The following is a 24,297-nucleotide window of genomic DNA, read 5'->3' as shown; positions in this document are numbered from 1 at the left end:
TATACGTTAACTGTTTAGCAATGGACACGATATAGCCATCCGGGGAAAAGCGTCGGCAGATAATGTTAAATTCAAAGGCTGCTATACTGTTCTGGTAACTGTTTGTTTTGATTCATTTATCCACAATCATATTATATATATAATAAATAATAATATATTCATATCTAACTTTATGAAAGTATTGTGCATATATGCACACAATATAGTACGTACTAAAACACAAATCATTAACTAACCACCATTATTACCACCAAGAAAACCATCATTCTTCATCATCATTATATTTTTGTTACTACTTCCATTCATACATTTTATTCGATCAAGCAAAGAACCAAGAACCAACAACCATTCAACCACTTTACAACCATCAATATCTATATTTCCTCCATTCTCTATACAATATATATCTATCTTTTACTTTATACCCGATTATAAACTTGCTTAGCTATCTATCTATTTCTCTATGTAATACATACATACATACATACATACATACATACATACATACATACATACATACATATATTCATTATATACATCGAACATCATCAAACCCACTTCTACATATCTGTTACCATCGAAACCCACCATTCAACTTGTCATCACCTTGTTGTTTACAACCGATATTCGATGAAGACTGCCATTCGATCATCTTTGGTTTTGTTAACCGAGACAACCATCAATCAACCATCCACCACCCTACGAATCTCCACCATATCACCACATTTTTCTCCAACCACCGCCACCTTCACAATAACCATCACCATCATAAACTACGAACGACTTCTTCGGTTATTTCTATCTATCGTTTTCTGTTGCCATCAAACCCAAGAATACCACAAACTCGCCACCACCCTTCTTGCGGGTTCTATTTCTATTTTATCACACAAATAACCACCTGCTACACAATAAAATGCTGCACGATTTAAAACCCACGACCACCACTAGTTAACCTCCTTTTTGCTACTGTTGCTGTCTCGTTGTTCTACGAAAAAGACGATGAACTAAAGCATGCGAATATATTGGCCTCCTTTATGTAATTTTTTTTTTCTTTTCTCTTTGTTTTGGCTGACACATATATTAAACAAAAAAAAAAAACCACTCACCCACTAGATAGTTTAAAAGCATTTAACTATCATTTTTGTCTTTGATCTGATCGAAGTAGGGCCAAAACGAAATAACCCACTTGCAAGGTTACAAATCCTGTTTAAAACCGTAACCCGATTTAATTCATGTTACTTGGGCCGTAAAGAAGATGGTGGGCCGTAAACTTGTAAGCATGAGTCTTGGCCTATTAGTTGTTGGGCTAGCTAACAAAATTAGACTGTGTTCCAATATTTTTTTTTCTTGTTCCGAAACTAATACCACAACTTGCAACTAGAGCTGCGTTTTTCTGTTTCCCTTCCTATTATATGGCGACAGTAATGTACGTGACAATGATGATTAAGAGAAACGTATGATGATGATATGATGGTATCCGTATGATGATGATAACGATTGATGATAATGATGCACGAAGGTAATGAGAGGAATGATATAGGTGATGAACGCGAAAGAATAATGATGAACGATGGTATAGTTTAGGATTGATGATGATTAGGTTACGTGATGATGATGATGATGGGTTATGTTAGATGATGATGATGATAAACAGCCCCTTACGTAATAAAGAAATAAATGTTCCAAGTATCTCAGAAAGATTAAGATAGAGGAGTGGTATGTGGTGTTGTTAGATTAACAAGAGGTCCTAAGATCGAATCTTGGCGGCTACGGTTTATATACATATATTTTTTTTTTCAATAAGTGACTGTCACCTAAACCTTAAATGGTTGTAACATGGGCTTCATGAAAATATAAGTGGATTACAATATGGACATGTGTAATTCGATGTTGGGCCGAGGCATATTGGGTCGTGCTGGGTTTAGAGTTGTTTAAGTAGGCCGTGCTTCTATGAGCATTTGGGCCGAATACACATATAGACGCGGGGTATGAATTAAATTACAAAGAAGAAGTAGTGCAGATGGTTGGGCATTTGGTTGGGGAACGAGAGGTTGCGGGTTCGAGCTTGGGCTACTGCACTTTATATATTTTTGAAGCTTATCCTTGTAGTGAGGTAGTTTTCTTATTGTATCTATTATTATTATTATTATTATTATTATTATTATTATTATTATTATTATTATTATTATTATTATTATTATTATTATTATTATTATTATTATTATTATTATTATTATTATTATTATTATTATTATTATTATTATTATTAGTACTTGTATCACTACTATTATCTTAATTATTATCAATATCAAAATAAGTATTAGAACAAGTATTATTATTATTATGATCAAGGTTATTGATATTAGGAATATTATTGACAGTCTAAAATTTATAAGAACATTGTTATTATTAAAGGTAATATAAGTGTTATTATTGTTACTAGTAAAATTATATTCATTAGTATTAAAAAGATTGATAAAAATATTGTTATTGTTATTACTAACTTTAATATTGGGATTAACATTTTTATTTTCATTAATATTAGTATTAGCATCATTGTTATAGTTATTAGGATTATTATTGTTATTATTAATATAAGTAACATTATTAATAATATCATTATTATTATTAATATTATCATTAGTAATAAAGTTATTATTATTATCATTAGTAAGTCATTAATATAAAAACTATCATTTTTAACAAATAAATATTTTGTACATAATAACACAATTATTACATATATTAAAACCATATTGATATTCCATATAACTACATATAAAACATATTAACATTTCTTATATAAATTTTTACATATAACAAATTAGGTATTTTGAATATATATATACAAATTAAATATATAATATATAAATTAAGATATAATAAATAAATTTGTTAAATTTCTATTATGTGTATTAATAAATATACAAATGATATAGGTTCGTGAATCTGAGGCCAACCCTATACTTGTTCAATGTCGTTCTATGTATTTTTACTACAAAATACATTTGGTGAGTTCATTTGATTCCCTTTTACTCTTTACATTTTTGGGACTGAGAATACATGCGCTGTTTTGATAATTGCTTTATTAAATGCTTTAGAAATATATTTGAATTGCGAATACATGAAATACTTTTATAAATGTTTGACGAGATAGACACAAGCAAAACATTCCTCGAATGAATTATTATGCAGACAGAAGTTCTGCGGATTATTATTGAATTATGTGGATATGATAATTGCCACCATTGAATTATGTGGACATGATAATTGCCACCATTGAATTATGTGGACATGATAATTGCCACCATTGAATTATGTGGACATGATAATTGCCACCAGTTGATGTGAATGTTATATATCAAAAGAATGATTTTATACACAGGTTATGTGTATGTTATTTTGTGCACGAGATATGTGTATGGTTACTAAGATTTATGAAAAATGGTTTCGTACACGAGAAAGGTGTACTGTATTTAAAAGATATCGCATGTACATTACAGGTGGGTATAGGATTCGGGCCCATTTGTACCATGCATCATTTAAATCTTGTGGTCTATCAAATTGATGAATTTTATTGCTTTATGATAAACCTATGAACTCACCAACCTTTTGGTTGACACTTTTAAGCATGTTTATTCTCAGGTATGAAAGAAACCTTTCGCTGTGCATTTGCTCATTTTAAGGACAATACTTGGAGTCGATCATCACTCTGGGATCACGATCATCACTCTGGGATCAAAGGTTGATGACTTCGTCCGGATGGATTAGGACGGGTCTCTACAGAATCGATAACCGACGAGTTTCCTAAGATTCACCTGATTCGGGAGAGACCAACATGGTTAATTTCTTTCTTAAAAACGTTAAACAAATAGTGTATATATTGGGATATAATAATACATATATGCAGACCAACGCTAAATAATACATCTCGAAAGCAACATTTTATGAATTCTAACAATGAGATTGACTTTGTATACCATTGATAACCAGATGACAATAATAAAAATATAAAATGGAAAACTTATAGAACACATACAATTGAATATCAATAACGCGTTTTAGCAAAAGAATGTGATACACCAACTTAGCAAAACACGCATACACGTTTTGCAGTTTTATGATTATTTTTTAAGACAAGTTGTTGGCATCAAATACTCTCATTTTCCACGCACGTACGCGCTTTGGGGCTGAAACCCGAATCGCATTACATGGATCCGAACGTTAAACCATCCCGAGGGGCAGGCGGGCCGACCTGGGTCCTGAATACAGGTCAGTAAAACCTCCCCGGGGCAATCTAGCTTTCAGGAAATAAATTTCACGGATATTGAAAGGACCCGTCCTAATTCATCCGGACAAAGTCCATATCGATTACAAACGATTCACAATAGTTGGTTACATCGCGAGGTACTTGACCTCTATATGATACATTTTACAAACATTGCATTCGTTTTTAAAAGACAAACTTTCTTTACATTGATAGTTGACGGCAAACACACCATTTCATAATATATCTAACTATAAGTGACTTAATAATAATCTTGATGAACTCAACGACTCGAATGCAACGTCTTTTGAAATATGTCATGAATGACTCCAAGTAATAACTTTTAAATGAGTAATTGCACAGCGGAAGATTTCTTTCGTATCTGAGAATAAACATGCTTTCAAGTGTCAACCAAAAGATTGGTGAGTTCATTAGTTTAACATAAATAATCATTTCCATCATTTTAATAGACCACAAGATTTTCATTTCTCATAAATATACGTCCCATGCATAGAGACAAAAATCATTCATATGGATTGAACACCTGGTAACCGACATTAACAATATGCATATAAGAATATCCCCATCATTCCGGGATCCTCCTTCGGACATGATGTAAATTTTGAAGTACTAAAGCATCCGGTACTTTGGATGGGGCTTGTTGGGCCCAATAGATCTATCTTTAGGATTCGCGTCAATTAGGGTGTCTGTTCCCTAATTCTTAGATTACCAGACTAAAAGGGGCATATTCGATTTCGATCATTCAACCATATAATATAGTTTCGATTACTTGTGTCTATTTTGTAAAACATTTATAAAAGCAGCGCATGTATTCTCAGTCCTAAAAATATATATTGCAAAAGCATTTAAAAAGGGAGCAAATGAAACTCACGCATATAAATATTGTAAAACAGTTAATAAAGTATTTGCATGTATTCTCAGCTCAAAAATGAAATGAGTAAAAAGGGATTAAATGAAACTCACGCATATAAATATTGTAAAACAGTTAATAAAGTATTTGCATGTATTCTCAGCCCAAAAATGAAATGAGTAAAAAGGGATTAAATGAAACTCACGCATATAAATATTGTAAAACAGTTAATAAAGTATTTGCATGTATTCTCAGCCCAAAAATGAAATGAGTAAAAAGGGATCAAATGAAACTCACGCATATAAATATTGTAAAACAGTTAATAAAGTATTTGCATGTATTCTCAGCCCAAAAATGAAATGAGTAAAAAGGGATTAAATGAAACTCACGCATATAAATATTGTAAAACAGTTAATAAAGTATTTGCATGTATTCTCAGCCCAAAAATGAAATGAGTAAAAAGGGATCAAATGAAACTCACGCATATAAATATTGTAAAACAGTTAATAAAGTATTTGCATATATTCTCAGCCCAAAAATGAAATGAGTAAAAAGGGATTAAATGAAACTCACGCATATAAATATTGTAAAACAGTTAATAAAGTATTTGCATGTATTCTCAGCCCAAAAATGAAATGAGTAAAAAGGGATTAAATGAAACTCACCTAATGTATTTTGTAGTAAAAATACATAGAACGACATTGAACAAGTATAGGGTTGGCCTTGGATTCACGAACCTATATCCAGTATATATATTAAAACATATAATCGTAATCGAATAAGTTTATGTATTGTATTAGTAATAATATACTTGTTATTTTAGTAACCAATTATATGTTATATTAATTAAATCTATTTATCATGTATTTTAATTAAATTAAAATTTAATATTATCAATTTGTTAAATACTTATTAATACATTATATTGTTCTAGTATATCTATATATATATATATATATATATATATATATAAATATTACTTGTAAATATATAATATTATAATTAGTTATTTAAAAGAATTTAATTAATATATTTATTTACTTAAACTTGTTAATTAAGATCTGATATATATATATATATATATATATATATATATATATATATATATAGAATGTGTATATTGAAAATGAATGATTTCGAGCCTAATTAGAAAACGTCAGTAACACTCGGTTGACGTTTTGTTAGTTTTAATATATATATATATATATATATATATATATATATATATATATATATATATATATATATATATATATATATATATATATATATATATATATATATATATATTACATGTTCATGAAGGACTAAAATAAAAGTTGAACCGTAAATCGATCACGAAGATGTTAGATTTGTTAAAAATATTTTTACCTTCTTAAGTTTAAATATTAGTACTCCGTACATATAAATTGGAACAGAAAATAAATAATTATCGAACCTTTTTAATCAGGTTTCAAACAGTTAATGAGTGAAATAATTAAATATATTTAATCTAAAAATTTGGGATTTTTAGGGACACTTTTATACGTTAACTGTTTAGCAATGGACACGATATAGCCATCCGGGGAAAAGCGTCGGCAGATAATGTTAAATTCAAAGGCTGCTATACTGTTCTGGTAACTATTTGTTTTGATTCATTTATCCACAATCATATTATATATATAATAAATAATAATATATTCATATCTAACTTTATGAAAGTATTGTGCATATATGCACACAATATAGTACGTACTAAAACACAAATAATTAACTAACCACCATTATTACCACCAAGAAAACCATCATTCTTCATCATCATCATATTTTTGTTACTACTTCCATTCATACATTTTATTCGATCAAGCAAAGAACCAAGAACCAACAACCATTCAACCACTTTACAACCATCAATACCTATATTTCCTCCATTCTCTATACAATATATATCTATCTTTTACTTTATACCCGATTATAAACTTGCTTAGCTATCTATCTATTTCTCTATGTAATACATACATACATACATACATACATACATACATACATACATACATATATTCATTATATACATCGAACATCATCAAACCCACTTCTACATATCTGTTACCATCGAAACCCACCATTCAACTTGTCATCACCTTGTTGTTTACAACCAATATTCGATGAAGACTGCCATTCGATCATCTTTAGTTTTGTTAACCGAGACAACCATCAATCAACCATCCACCACCCTACGAATCTCCACCATATCACCACATTTTTCTCCAACCACCGCCACCTTCACAATAACCATCACCATCATAAACTACGAACGACTTCTTCGGTTATTTCTATCTATCGTTTTCTGTTGCCATCAAACCCAAGAATACCACAAACTCGCCACCACCCTTCTTGCGGGTTCTATTTCTATTTTATCACACAAATAACCACCTGCTACACAATAAAATGCTGCACGATTTAAAACCCACGACCACCACTAGTTAACCTTGTTTTTGCTACTGTTGCTATTTCGTTGTTCTACGAAAAAGACGATGAACTAAAGCATGCGAATATATTTGCCACCTTTATGTAATTTTATTTTATTTTTTTTCTTTTCTCTTTGTTTTGGCTGACACATATATTAAACAAAAAAAAAACCACTCACCCACTAGATAGTTTAAAAGCATTTAACTATCATTTTTGTCTTTGATCTGATCGAAGTAGGGCCAAAACGAAATAACCCACTTGCAAGGTTACAAATCCTGTTTAAAACCGTAACCCGATTTAATTCATGTTACTTGGGCCGTAAAGAAGATGGTGGGCCGTAAACTTGTAAGCATGAGTCTTGGCCTATTAGTTGTTGGGCTAGCTAACAAAATTAGACTGTGTTCCAATATTTTTTTTTCTTGTTCCGAAACTAATACCACAACTTGCAACTAGAGCTGCGTTTTTCTGTTTCCCTTCCTATTATATGGCGACAGTAATGTACGTGACAATGATGATTAAGAGAAACGTATGATGATGATATAATGGTATCCGTATGATGATGATAACGATTGATGATAATGATACACGAAGGTAATGAGAGGAATGATATATGTGATGAACGTGAAAGACGATGGTATAGTTTAGGATTGATGATGATTAGGTTACGTGATGATGATGATGATGGGTTATGTTAGATGATGATGATGATAAACAGCCCCTTACGTAATAAAGAAATAAATGTTCCAAGTATCTCAGAAAGATTAAGATAGAGGAGTGGTATGTGGTGTTGTTAGATTAACAAGAGGTCCTAAGATCGAATCTTTGCGGCTACGGTTTATATACATATATTTTTTTTTTCAATAAGTGACTGTCACCTAAACCTTAAATGGTTGTAACATGGGCTTCATGAAAATATAAGTGGATTACAATATGGACATGTGTAATTCGATGTTGGGCCGAGGCATATTAGGCCGTGCTGGGTTTAGAGTTGTTTAAGTAGGCCGTGCTTCTATGAGCATTTGGGCCGAATACACATATAGAAGCGGGGTATGAATTAAATTAAAAAGAAGAAGTAGAGCAGATGGTTGGGCTTTTGGTTGGGGAACGAGAGGTTGCGGGTTCGAGCTTGGGCTACTGCACTTTATATATTTTTGAAGCTTATCCTTGTAGTGAGGTAGTTTTCTTATTGTATCTATTATTATTATTATTATTATTATTATTATTATTATTATTATTATTATTATTATTATTATTATTATTATTATTATTATTATTAGTACTTGTATCACTACTATTATCTTAATTATTATCAATATCAAAATAAGTATTAGAATAAGTATTATTATTATTATGATCAAGGTTATTGATATTAGGAATATTATTGACAGTCTAAAATTTATAAGAACATTGTTATTATTAAAGGTAATATAAGTGTTATTATTGTTACTAGTAAAATTATATTCATTAGTATTAAAAAGATTGATAAAAATATTGTTATTGTTATTACTAACATTAATATTGGGATTAACATTTTTATTTTCATTAATATTAGTATTAGCATCATTGTTATAGTTATTAGGATTATTATTGTTATTATTAATATAAGTAACATTATTAATAATATCATTATTATTATTAATATTATCATTAGTAATAAAGTTATTATTATTATCATTAGTAAGTCATTAATATAAAAACTATCATTTTTAACAAATAAATATTTTGTACATAATAACACAATTATTACATATATTAAAACCATATTGATATTCCATATAACTACATATAAAACATATTAACATTTCTTATATAAATTTTTACATATAACAAATTAGGTATTTTGAATATATATACAAATTAAATATATAATATATAAATTAAGATATAATAAATAAATTTGTTAAATTTCTATTATGTGTATTAATAAATATACAAATGATATAGGTTCGTGAATCCGAGGCCAACCCTATACTTGTTCAATGTCGTTCTATGTATTTTTACTACAAAATACATTTGGTGAGTTCATTTGATTCCCTTTTACTCTTTACATTTTTGGGACTGAGAATACATGCGCTGTTTTGATAAATGCTTTATTAAATGCTTTAGAAATATATTTGAATTGCGAATACATGAAATAATTTTATAAATGTTTGACGAGATAGACACAAGCAAAACATTCCTCGAATGAATTATTATGCAGACAGAAGTTCTGCGGATTATTATTGAATTATGTGGATATGATAATTGCACCATTGAATTATGTGGACATGATAATTGCCACCATTGAATTATGTGGACATGATAATTGCCACCATTGAATTATGTGGACATGATAATTGCCACCAGTTGATGTGAATGTTATATATCAAAAGAATGATTTTATACACAGGTTATGTGTATGTTATTTTGTGCACGAGATATGTGTATGGTTACTAAGATTTATGAAAAATGGTTTCGTACACGAGAAAGGTGTACTGTATTTAAAAGATATCGCATGTACATTACAGGTGGGTATAGGATTCGGGCCCATTTGTACCATGCAGCATTTAAATCTTGTGGTCTATCAAATTGATGAATTTTATTGCTTTATGATAAACCTATGAACTCACCAACCTTTTGGTTGACACTTTTAAGCATGTTTATTCTCAGGTATGAAAGAAACCTTCCGCTGTGCATTTGCTCATTTTAAGGACAATACTTGGAGTCGATCATCACTCTAGGATCAAAGGTTGATGACTTCGTCCGGATGGATTAGGACGGGTCTCTACAGAATCGATAACCGACGAGTTTCCTAAGATTCACCTGATTCGGGAGAGACCAACATGGTTAATTCTTTCTTAAAAATGTTAAACAAATAGTGTATATATTGGGATATAATAATACATATATGCAGACCAACGCTAAATAATACATCTCGAAAGCAACATTTTATGAATTCTAACAATGAGATTGACTTTGTATACCATTGATAACCAGATGACAATAATAAAAATATAAAATGGAAAACTTATAGAACACATACAATTGAATATCAATAACGCGTTTTAGCAAAAGAATGTGATACACCAACTTAGCAAAACACGCATACACGTTTTGCAGTTTTATTATTATTTTTTAAGACAAGTTGTTGGCATCAAATACTCTCATTTTCCACGCACGTACGCGCTTTGGGGCTGAAACCCGAATCGCATTACATGGATCCAAACGTTAAACCATCCCGAGGGGCAGGCGGGCCGACCTGGGTCCTGAATACAGGTCAGTAAAACCTCCCCGGGGCAATCTAGCTTTCAGGAAATAAATTTCACGGATATTGAAAGGACCCATCCTAATCCATCCGGACAAAGTCCATATCGATTACAAACGATTCACAATAGTTGGTTACATCGCGAGGTACTTGACCTCTATATGATACATTTTACAAACATTGCATTCGTTTTTAAAAGACAAACTTTCTTTACATTGATAGTTGACGGCAAACACACCATTTCATAATATATCTAACTATAAGTGACTTAATAATAATCTTGATGAACTCAACGACTCGAATGCAACGTCTTTTGAAATATGTCATGAATGACTCCAAGTAATATCTTTTAAATGAGTAATTGCACAGCGGAAGATTTCTTTCGTACCTGAGAATAAACATGCTTTCAAGTGTCAACCAAAAGGTTGGTGAGTTCATTAGTTTAACATAAATAATCATTTCCATCATTTTAATAGACCACGAGATTTTCATTTCTCATAAATATACGTCCCATGCATAGAGATAAAAATCATTCATATGGATTGAACACCTGGTAACCGACATTAACAATATGCATATAAGAATATCCCCATCATTCCGGGATCCTCCTTCGGACATGATGTAAATTTCGAAGTACTAAAGCATCCGGTACTTTGGATGGGGCTTGTTGGGCCCGATAGATCTATCTTTAGGATTCGCGTCAATTAGGGTGTCTGTTTCCTAATTCTTAGATTACCAGACTAAAAGGGGCATATTCGATTTCGATCATTCAACCATATAATGTAGTTTCGATTACTTGTGTCTATTTCGTAAAACATTTATAAAAGCAGCGCATGTATTCTCAGTCCTAAAAAAATATATTGCAAAAGCATTTAAAAAGGGAGCAAATGAAACTCACGCATATAAATATTGTAAAACAGTTAATAAAGTATTTGCATGTATTCTCAGCCCAAAAATGAAATGAGTAAAAAGGGATTAAATGAAACTCACGCATATAAATATTGTAAAACAGTTAATAAAGTATTTGCATGTATTCTCAGCCCAAAAATGAAATGAGTAAAAAGGGATTAACTGAAACTCACGCATATAAATATTGTAAAACAGTTAATAAAGTATTTGCATGTATTCTCAGCCCAAAAATGAAATGAGTAAAAAGGGATTAAATGAAACTCACGCATATAAATATTGTAAAACAGTTAATAAAGTATTTGCATGTATTCTCAGCCCAAAAATGAAATGAGTAAAAAGGGATTAAATGAAACTCACGCATATAAATATTGTAAAACAGTTAATAAAGTATTTGCATGTATTCTCAGCCCAAAAATGAAATGAGTAAAAAGGGATTAAATGAAACTCACCTAATGTATTTTGTAGTAAAAATACATAGAACGACATTGAACAAGTATAGGGTTGGCCTTGGATTCACGAACCTATATCCCGTATATATATTAAAACATATAATCGTAATCGAATAAGTTTATGTATTGTATTAGTAATAATATACTTGTTATTTTAGTAACCAATTATATGTTATATTAATTAAATCTATTTATCATGTATTTTAATTAAATTAAAATTTAATATTATCAATTTGTTAAATACTTATTAATACATTATATTGTTCTAGTATATCTATACAAAATGTTACATTATAATTACTTGATGATTATTATAGCATAGGTCTTATCTAAGAATTTTGTATTTTTATATAAAAATATGTTTATTCATATATATATATATATATATATATATATATATATATATATATATATATATATATATATATATATATATATATATATATATATATATATATATATATATATATATATATACATCTAATTTTAATCATCGCAAATCCTAATCTTCAAGGTATCCTATTATATGTACATATATTTTCATACCAATTCTTTATATCAATCTTTTATTTACAATCATATTCATTTTATAAATTCCTTTTCATATTTATCATAAGAGTATCATTAACATTTACAATAATAATAATAATAATAATAATAATAATTATAATATTTAAGTACTAATAACAATAATAATAATCATAAAAATAATAACAATACTAAAATTAATGATAATAATAATAATAATAATAATAATAATAATAATAATAATAATAATAATAATAATAATAATAATAATAATAATAATAGTAATAATAAATATAGTAATGGTAATAATAATAATAACAATAATAATAATAATAATATTAATATTAATAAAAATTTTGAGAACTACCTCTAAAAAACGAATGTTAAAAAGAAAAGACCGCTGCAAGGTTCGAACCCGCGACCTCATGATAACCCGTAACTCTCTTAACCATTACACCAATTTCATTTTTCCTGAATTATTTCCTTCTCACTTTCATTTAACCGATATTCTGTTTTTCTTATATCTTCTTCTTCATCTTCATACACCCCATCGACCGAAACTTTATCCAATCTGTTTTTTTTTATCATGTCGTATTAAAACAGAAATCCCTAGCTGTGATATTAAATAACAACACAAAAACAAAATGAATTTAAAAGAGATGTTCACAGCCGCTGTATGTAAAAAAATATAACGAAGAACACAGATTCAAATTTAGGGTTTTAGAATGTTTTAGACAAATGTTTCTTCATGAATTAGTTAGAAAATCGTTCTTAAAAACTTCCTGAATCATCAATTTGTCCAGAAATATAAACATATGTTCGAATTTTTCTATGAACAAATTCGTTGACTTTTTCTTTGAAACTTTGACCTCTAAAATTAAAACTCAAGAGAGGGAATTAGAACTTCAACTTTTGAAGATAGTTTTAGTCGGAGATTCTAAATAGAACTACATTTCTACATTTTGACATTAATTTGAATTTGATATTTAGTTAAAAACGTTTCAAGAACAGAGAAGAACTTGTTTTTTTTTTGTTTACACAATAAAAAGCTGTAGTAATTTTGTTTGAATATGAAACTGAATACTTGAATGATTTTTCCTTCACAATGTTGAGCCCAATCAAATGTTATACGCGATTTCAGTCCACAGATATTTTCAAAGCAGACAAAAAGTAAATAATTAAAAAAAATAAAATGGATACCGATTGTTAACAGATTTTGTTTGATACTGTGACTTAATTTCAATCTATGACTAAATTAGAGACATAAGTCAATTATCTATACAGTTGATCATGATATTAAACTGTTGTTTGTTTCTTTAGTTGATTGATACACCGTAATCTAATTATATATATATATATATATATATATATATATATATATATATATATATATATATATATATATATATATATATATATATTAATATATTAATAATCATAATTCTTATTAATATTAATAATAATAATAAATAATAATACTAATAATAATATAAATGTATAAAGAATTTATAATTTCAGTTAATAAAGATAATAATAGAAATGATAATAGTATTAGTAAAAATAATAACAATAATATTACTACTAATCATACTAAATATAACAAATTATATACATATCAAGTTTCATCTTTATTTATATTAAAAATACAAATAATAGTTTTTAATATTACTGATTGTAATAATAATAATAATAATAATAATAATAATAGTAATATCAATTATAATTATAATATTAGTAATAATAATACTACAATAATTTTATATATATCAAATTCGTATCTATAGATTATATATTTTAAGTAATAATATTAATAACACTATTACTGATATTAATAATGATATTATTATAACACTATTTTATAATTAAATTTAATATAATAGTATTACATATTATTGGTTATGTAATCTAATTATACATTATGTAATAACTTATTTTGAATATTAAATCTTTTATATAATTTAACATGTATTACAATATATATATATAATTACAGATAGAATTTATATAAAGTTTTATTTTAATTACAACTTAATTGTTTTATATTTTATTTTACATATTTAATTTTAAATGTTTAAATTATATTATATTATTTCTTTTTATTATTATATATATACATTCATTTATATTTACTTCTTTAATTACACATAATTGTTCGTGAATCGTCGGGAGCAGTCGAAGGGTAATTGGATACATGAACATAGTTCCAAAATTTTCTAGACTCAACATTTTAGACTTTGCTTATCCTGTTGAAACATATAAAGATTAAGTTTAAATTTGGTCGGAAATTCCCGAGTCGTCACAGTACCTACCCGTTAAAGAAATTTCGTCCCGAAATTTGAGTGAGGTCGTCATGGCTAACAATAAATATGTTTTCCTGACGAATATGAGCTGATAAATAGAGTTTTATCATTATTGAATAATACAGATAAAATAATTCAATTATTCGAAGAGCACTAATGAAGCTATCACAAAAGATCGAGATAAAGAAATGGAGATTTTCCATAACTTTTGACGTATTCGCGATTGAATTCCGGAATTCAAGGGATTTAAGGAAAATCTTGAAAATCTATAAGATCTGATTCTTTGGGATTTATGGAAGTTAAGATCTCTTTAATTAAATACGGTGATCTGCTTCGATTGTTCTGTCTGATATTTCCATTATAAATTTACCTTTTTCGTTCCATTAGTTTCCACCACTTCTATGCCTTCTTTCTCAGTTCATATATCCAAAAGATTATAATAATGCTTAATCCGGTTCAGATCCTTGTCCTCATTCTTACTATCGCAACAATTATTCTTCTTTTCCAACTTCCACCAGAGGAATCTGCTTACTTCTACTTTGCCCTTGGGGTTATAGTACTTATAATTCTCCCGTGTCTTTATGTTGCAATAAACATTGATATACACGGTTTGTAATTTATGTGTTGTTATCGGGCTTTATATTCTCCCTTATATTTCAAAGCTCTATGCTTTTATTTTCTCTTCCCGACTTCAAGTCAAGCGATTAATGGTCCAAAATTTGTAGATATAGAGTCTCGAATGATTATAATGTTCTAAGCAGGAAGGAACGTGATAGCACGATTTGATTTTCAAATTTATCAACATCACGGAAGATAGAACCATCAAGAATACATTTTCTTAATTTGTTCCGGAGTTAAGTAGGATGAAAGAGTTATGTAACATGGCACATGATGACGTTATGATCTGTGAATCATCACGTTCCATTTAGAAACTCGGCATGACTTACTGTAATATAATCACGTTGATCAAGTGTTATTATATTATACTAACTCATGCATCAGTTCCCAACATTACTTCAATAACATTCATATTTTAGGCTCGAAAGTTTACAGAATATAGAAACTAACAGTTTCTATATGATGTGACACTAATATCAGGAAGAGATTAATAATTTCAGATAAGAATAGTTATGAAAATATCTTCAGAAATATGGAGAATATTTATAATGAAAGATACGATGATATCTTGGAATTTCTAATATCGATGGATGATGAAGAAGATTTATCCGTAAGGGTTTAGATTCGGAAGCAAGGTATTCGCTAAAGACTTCATCAGAAACAGAATCATTTGGATTCTTTGAAGTCTAACTTATTCTTTGTGATTTGTTCACGGCTTTCTTCATAGTTTCGTATAATCTGCTTTTCGGTACTAAATTTTCTATTGAATGTTTCCACTATAATGATACACAGGAAGCACGAGAAAGTATATAATTTCAAACGAGAATATTTATGAAAATATCCTCAGAAATATCAAAGATATTGATGATGATATTTTGGAATTTCTAAGTTCGATGGTTGATGGAGAAAGATTTTCCGCAAGATTTTAACATGACTTCGGAGCAAGATATTCTCTAAAGATTTCAACGGATCCAGAATTACCTGAATCCTTTAAATATAGGGTTTGGTCCTTGTATTTGTCCTTGGTCTCCTTCATGGGTAGCTCAATCTGTTTTTCAATACCCAATCTTCTATCGAGCGTTCCTAACACTCCTTTCTTTATCATCAAACTTTTGGTCGTTTAGACCATCTACCATTTTTCTGTTTCCTCTGCATTTAATGCTATGATATCTGAATCATCGGTTATTAATCCGAGGTGGTTTCAGGAAAATTGTGTTTTTAGATGATTAAACGCTGATGGTAATATGGTGGAATATGAAAGGTTCTCTGGTAACAATAAAAGAGCACGCGTATATATCAACGTTATAATAAGGTTGTTTCGTACGAAAAGTCGAAGTTGTCTTGCTGGAGCTGTGACAAAACTGGCTATCTCGAACAGCAAATGCAAAGTTATTTTCGGTAATAATAACGCTAAAGGAATTAGCACAGCTACGTGTTAAACGTTTACTCAGGTTTCGAGTGTTTTCAGGTGCATAACTATATGCATCAATCTTTTCTCCCGTAAATGAAGTGCGGTTGATTCATCCTATCGATTGAGGTGTTTTCAAGAATCATGAAAGGTTTGAACGCATATTGTAATTGTGATGATACGAATGGGGTTTAAAATGAAATCAAGTGGCAAACTTGAAGAATTGTTTAGTTTCATATGTTATAATCAATATTTTAATTCATTTTAATTGTCCATTGTTGGTAGTCCACAGTTGATAGTCCACAGTAACAGTCCAGTAATTCATATATAGTTTAATATATAATATTCGAATTAATTAATAAATATCGTGACCCGTGTACATGTCTCAGACTCGATCACAACTCAAAGTATATATATTATTTGAGAATCAACCTCAACCTTGTATAGAGAACTCGATCATTACTGCATATAGAGTGTCTATGGTGATTCCAAATAATATATATAGATGCGTCGATATGATATGTCAAAACCTTGTATACGTGTCCCAATATTTAAAGTGCGTAAAATAAATAACAGAAATTAAATGATGATAAATAAAGTGCGTAAAGTAAATAACAGAAATTAAATGACGATAAATAAAGTGCGTAAAGTAAATAACAGAAATTAAATGACGATAAATAAAATTGCGAGAATGTAAATTGCGATAAATAAACTGCGATAAATAAATTGCGATAATTAAATGGTAATACGGAATTAACAGTTAGCTAGGAACAGTTAGCTAGGATTTTGTTAGTGTGGATTCTTAATAGAATTTCATATTGTTAATTAATCTGTTTCTAATCAATTTTTATTGTGTCCATTATTTCTTCATTATGCCACTTGTTGGATTCTGATAGGTAAAAATCTAAATATGTAATTGGATGAATATGGTTATTCTGTGGTGAACGGATTTGTATATCGGTGGATGTAAGTAGGATAGTATATGACTGTTGAAACAGATTCGAAGAACGTACAATGTAAATTATTAATGTGAAATTTAAATAGTCCTCGGGTATTACCTACTCGTTAACATATTTTCACCATTAACAGTTTGTACAAGAGAATTTTTAATTACAATCTTTATGAAAACATATATACATATATATTTTCTTCAGATGTATTCATGGATTTAATGAGTTAATATAATATTAAACTCATTTGCTTTTCGGTTGGAACTAGAATAAATAATCTTTAAAACTTTAGAGATTACATATTCGACATGTCGAACGAAGATCATACTCAAAGTACAGATGATGATATTGAAGCATGGATTGTTGATGGTACTGGTGCTGTTATTGATTGTACTGTTGGTGCCGGTGATGTTGCTGAAGCTGGTACATTTTGTACCATATCCTCCGAATTGATTATTCGAGCGCGAAGTTTGTTGACTTATTACTCCAGGATGACTGTTGGTCGGAACGAGCGGATGAATAAGGTTCAGAATTGTGGATAGAATATAATCTTGTCAAGTTACCCCGGAAATGAGACTGAAAATGGTGTCTCGAATAGATTCGCCGGTAAACGCTTCAGGTTCATTGTCAAGAGGTGAATTTGGTTGGTGGAAGGGATTGCCTTCTGCGCGTTTCCATTAATTAAGTCGACTACGAACCCATCAGATGAATTGATAATGGCTGATTGGTTGATTCATGCTGATGACGCTGTTTTCGGAGCTTAGGTGAACATCTACGTCGGAATAGCTGTCGGAATGACTATCGGAATAGCTATCGAAATCTGAGGGACTCGAACTGGTTTAGGGATTCATCCTGTACGATCAGATGAAGTATTTTCGATAAGAAATAGATTATAGGATATAGATTAGTACCCTGCAGTACATAATTTACATATGCATATATAATACTAAAATCCCATAAGTTACGGAGGAATCTACGGAAGCTGTCAGGCATCGATAACAATAACAGGTACGCTAAGATATGAATTAGTAGATATGCTAAGATATAAATTTTTTTATCTATACACTAATCATGCAATTAATGCAATAAGATGTGTCTAGACTAAGGATGATAAGCAAGTGATTCTCTAAGAATGATAAGCAGGAAAATTTCGACACAAAATGATAAGCAAAACTTTTGACATGCAGACACGGTCAAAGTCCAGACTCACTAATGCATCCTAACGACTTATCAGTTAGACACATTAATGCAGACCTGGTTCACTAAGACCACCGCTCTGATACCAACTAAAAGGACCCGTCCTAATCCATCCGGACAAAGTCCATATCGATTACAAACGATTCACAATAGTTGGTTACATCGCGAGGTACTTGACCTCTATATGATACATTTTACAAACATTGCATTCGTTTTTAAAAGACAAACTTTCTTTACATTGATAGTTGACGGCAAACACACCATTTCATAATATATCTAACTATAAGTGACTTAATAATAATCTTGATGAACTCAACGACTCGAATGCAACGTCTTTTGAAATATGTCATGAATGACTCCAAGTAATATCTTTTAAATGAGTAATTGCACAGCGGAAGATTTATTTCGTACCTGAGAATAAACATGCTTTCAAGTGTCAACCAAAAGGTTGGTGAGTTCATTAGTTTAACATAAATAATCATTTCCATCATTTTAATAGACCACAAGATTTTCATTTCTCATAAATATACGTCCCATGCATAGAGACAAAAATCATTCATATGGATTGAACACCTGGTAACCTACATTAACAATATGCATATAAGAATATCCCCATCATTCCGGGATCCTCCTTCGGACATGATGTAAATTTTGAAGTACTAAAGCATCCGGTACTTTGGATGGGGCTTGTTGGGCCCGATAGATCTATCTTTAGGATTCGCGTCAATTAGGGTGTCTGTTCCCTAATTCTTAGATTACCAGACTAAAAGGGGCATATTCGATTTCGATCATTCAACCATATAATGTAGTTTCGATTACTTGTGTCTATTTCGTAGAACATTTATAAAAGCAGCGCATGTATTCTCAGTCCTAAAAATATATATTGCAAAAGCATTTAAAAAGGGAGCAAATGAAACTCACGCATATAAATATTGTAAAACAGTTAATAAAGTATTTGCATGTATTCTCAGCCCAAAAATGAAATGAGTAAAAAGGGATTAAATGAAACTCACGCATATAAATATTGTAAAACAGTTAATAAAGTATTTGCATGTATTCTCAGCCCAAAAATGAAATGAGTAAAAAGGGATTAAATGAAACTCACGCATATAAATATTGTAAAACAGTTAATAAAGTATTTGCATGTATTCTCAGCCCAAAAATGAAATGAGTAAAAAGGGATTAAATGAAACTCACGCATATAAATATTGTAAAACAGTTAATAAAGTATTTGCATGTATTCTCAGCCCAAAAATGAAATGAGTAAAAAGGGATTAAATGAAATTCACGCATATAAATATTGTAAAACAGTTAATAAAGTATTTGCATGTATTCTCAGCCCAAAAATGAAATGAGTAAAAAGGGATTAAATGAAACTCACCTAATGTATTTTGTAGTAAAAATACATAGAACGACATTGAACAAGTATAGGGTTTGCCTTGGATTCACGAACCTATATCCAGTATATATATTAAAACATATAATCGTAATCGAATAAGTTTATGTATTGTATTAGTAATAATATACTTGTTATTTTAGTAACCAATTATATGTTATATTAATTAAATCTATTTATCATGTATTTTAATTAAATTAAAATTTAATATTATCAATTTGTTAAATACTTATTAATACATTATATTGTTCTAGTATATCTATACAAAATGTTACATTATAATTACTTGATGATTATATATACATCTAATTTTAATCATCGCAAATCCTAATCTTCAAGCTATCCTATTATATGTACATATATTTTCATACCAATTCTTTATATCAATCTTTTATTTACAATCATATTCATTTTATAAATTCCTTTTCATATTTATCATAAGAGTATCATTAACATTTACAATAATAATAATAATAATTATTATTATTATAATATTTAAGTACTAATAACAATAATAATAATCATAAAAATAATAACAATACTAAAATTAATGATAATAATAATAATAATAATAATAATAATAATAATAATAGTAATAATAAATATAGTAATGGTAATAATAATAATAACAATAATAATAATAATAATAATAATAATATTAATATTAATAAAATTTTTGAGAACTACCTCTAAAAAACGAATGTTAAAAAGAAAAGACCGCTGCAAGGTTCGAACCCGCGACCTCATGATAACCCGTAACACTCTTAACCATTACACCAATTTCGTTTTTCCTGAATTATTTCCTTCTCACTTTCATTTAACCGATATTCTGTTTTTCTTATATCTTCTTCTTCATCTTCATACACCCCATCGACCGAAACTATATCCAATCTGTTTTTTTATTTTTTATCATGTCGTATTAAAACAGAAATCCCTAGCTGTGATATTAAATAACAACACAAAAACAAAATGAATTTAAAAGAGATGTTCACAGCCGCTGTATGTAAAAAAATATAACGAAGAACACAGATTCAAATTTAGGGTTTTAGAATGTTTTAGACAAATGTTTCTTCATGAATTAGTTAGAAAATCGTTCTTAAAAACTTCCCGAATCATCAATTTGTCCAGAAACATAAACATATGTTCGAATTTTTCTATGAACAAATCCGTTGACTTTTTCTTTGAAACTTTGACCTCTAAAATTAAAACTCAAGAGAGGGAATTGGAACTTCAACTTTTGAAGATAGTTTTAGTAGGAGATTCTAAATAGAACTACATTTCTACATTTTGACATTGATTTGAATTTGATATTTAGTTAAAAACGTTTCAAGAACAGAGAAGAAGAACTTGTTTTTTTTTTTTTGTTTACACAATAAAAAGCTGTAGTAATTTTGTTTGAATATGAAACTGAATACTTGAATGATTTTTCCTTCACAATGTTGAGCCCAATCAAATGTTATACGCGATTTCAGTCCACAGATATTTTCAAAGCAGACAAAAAGTAAATAATTAAAAAAAATAAAATGGATACCGATTGTTAACAGATTTTGTTTGATACTGTGACTTAATTTCAATCTGTGACCAAATTAGAGACATAAGTCAATTATCTATACAGTTGATCATGATATTAAACTGTTGTTTGTTTCTTTAGTTGATTGATACACCGTAATCTAATTAAATATATATATATATATATATATATATATATATATATATATATATATATATATATATATATATATATTAATAATCATAATTCTTATTAATATTAATAATAATAATAAATAATAATACTAATAATAATATAAATGTATAAAGAATTTATAATTTCAGTTAATAAAGATAATAATAGAAATGATAATAGTATTAGTAAAAATAATAACAATAATATTACTACTAATCATACTAAATATAACAAATTATATACATATCAAGTTTCATCTTTATTTATATTAAAAATACAAATAATAGTTTTTAATATTACTGATTGTAATATTAATAATAATAATAATAATAATAATAATAATAATAATAATAATAATAATAATAATAATAATAATAATAGTAATATCAATTATAATTATAATATTAGTAATAATAATACTACAATAATTTTATATATATCAAATTCGTATCTATAGATTATATATTTTAAGTAATAATATTAATAACACTATTACTGATATTAATAATGATATTATTATAACACTATTTTATAATTAAATTTAATATAATAGTATTACATATTATTGGTTATGTAATCTAATTATACATTATGTAATAACTTATTTTGAATATTAAATCTTTTATATAATTTAACATGTATTACAATATATATATATAATTACAGATAGAATTTATATAAAGTTTTATTTTAATTACAACTTAATTGTTTTATATTTTATTTTACATATTTAATTTTAAATGTTTAAATTATATTATATTATTTCTTTTTATTATTATATATATACATTCATTTATATTTACTTCTTTAATTACACATAATTATTCGTGAATCGTCGGGAGCAGTCGAAGGGTAATTGGATACATGAACATAGTTCCAAAATTTTCGAGACTCAACATTTTAGACTTTGCTTATCATGTTGAAACATATAAAGATTAAGTTTAAATTTGGTCGGAAATTCCCGGGTCGTCACAGTACCTACCCGTTAAAGAAATTTCGTCCCGAAATTTGAGTGAGGTCGTCATGGCTAACAATAAATATGTTTTCCTGACGAATATGAGCTGATAAATAGAGTTTTATCATTATTGAATAATACAGATAAAATAATTCGATTATTCGAAGAGCACTAATGAAGCTATCACAAAAGATCGAGATAAAGAAATGGAGATTTTCCATAACTTTTGACGTATTCGCGATTGAATTCCGGAATTCAAGAGATTTAAGGAAAATCTTGAAAATCTGTAAGATCTGATTCTTCGGGGTTAGATTAAATCGTGTTTGATATCATCCTCCGTATCGATTCTTGTTAATGGTTCACCTACAAAAGAATTTAATCTTGGGAGGGGTGTTAGACAAGGTGACCCTCTTGCACCATTTCTCTTTATCATTGCGACGGAGGGTCTTAATTGGTTAACCAAGTCGGCGGTTTCGAAAAATCTTTATAGCGGTGTTGAAATTGGAAAGGATAAGTTTCCTCTCTCCCATTTGCAATATGCCGACGATACTATATTTTTTGGCAAATGGAGTTTGGATAATTTTGAAAATCTTATGAAGCTTTTAGAGTGTTTTGAATTGTGTTCGGGGTTAAAAGTTAATTATACTAAAAGTAATCTTTTTGGAGTAGGTGTTGAAAAGAATGACGTATATGGCTAATTCTTTCGGTTTTAAGGTGGGTTCTTTTCCATTTATATATCTTGGTTTGCCGACTGGTGCAAATATGAGTAAAATGGCAAGTTGGAAACCAGTAATTGACAAATTCGAGAAAAGGTTGGCGGATTGGAGAGCGCGTACGATGTCTTTCGGTGGGCGTTTAACACTCGTGAATTCGGTCCTAAATAGTTTACCGTTGTACTACTTTTCACTCTTCAGTGCTCCACCTTGCGTGCTTAAAAAACTAGAGTGTGTAAGACGTATATTATTTTTGTGTAACGACCCTACCCGTTATTCCTTCCAAAAACGTGCCATAAAAAAATTTTGATACGCAGTACATCTGGACGGCGTCCAGCTATCTGGACGGCGTCCAGCTCT

General features: G+C 28.8%; 1 protein-coding gene across 1 annotated transcript in view; it reads left to right on the top strand.

Annotated features, from left to right (window-relative positions):
* LOC139860531 (uncharacterized mitochondrial protein AtMg01250-like) overlaps positions 1-23,922 on the top strand; it is a 48,947-nt gene extending 25,025 nt beyond the window's left edge. Inside the window, exon 3 of the mRNA XM_071849282.1 lies at positions 23,536-23,922. Within this exon, the coding sequence (XP_071705383.1) occupies positions 23,536-23,922 (387 nt within the window). The remainder of the gene's footprint in view (positions 1-23,535) is intronic.
* The last annotated feature ends 375 nt before the right edge of the window (positions 23,923-24,297 follow it).

The sequence above is a fragment of the Rutidosis leptorrhynchoides genome, chromosome 7 (assembly GCF_046630445.1).
Source record: "Rutidosis leptorrhynchoides isolate AG116_Rl617_1_P2 chromosome 7, CSIRO_AGI_Rlap_v1, whole genome shotgun sequence".
Taxonomy (NCBI): Eukaryota; Viridiplantae; Streptophyta; class Magnoliopsida; order Asterales; family Asteraceae; genus Rutidosis; species Rutidosis leptorrhynchoides.
Note: the sequence above shows the minus strand (reverse complement) of the source record. Positions and strands in the feature narration are given on the sequence as shown.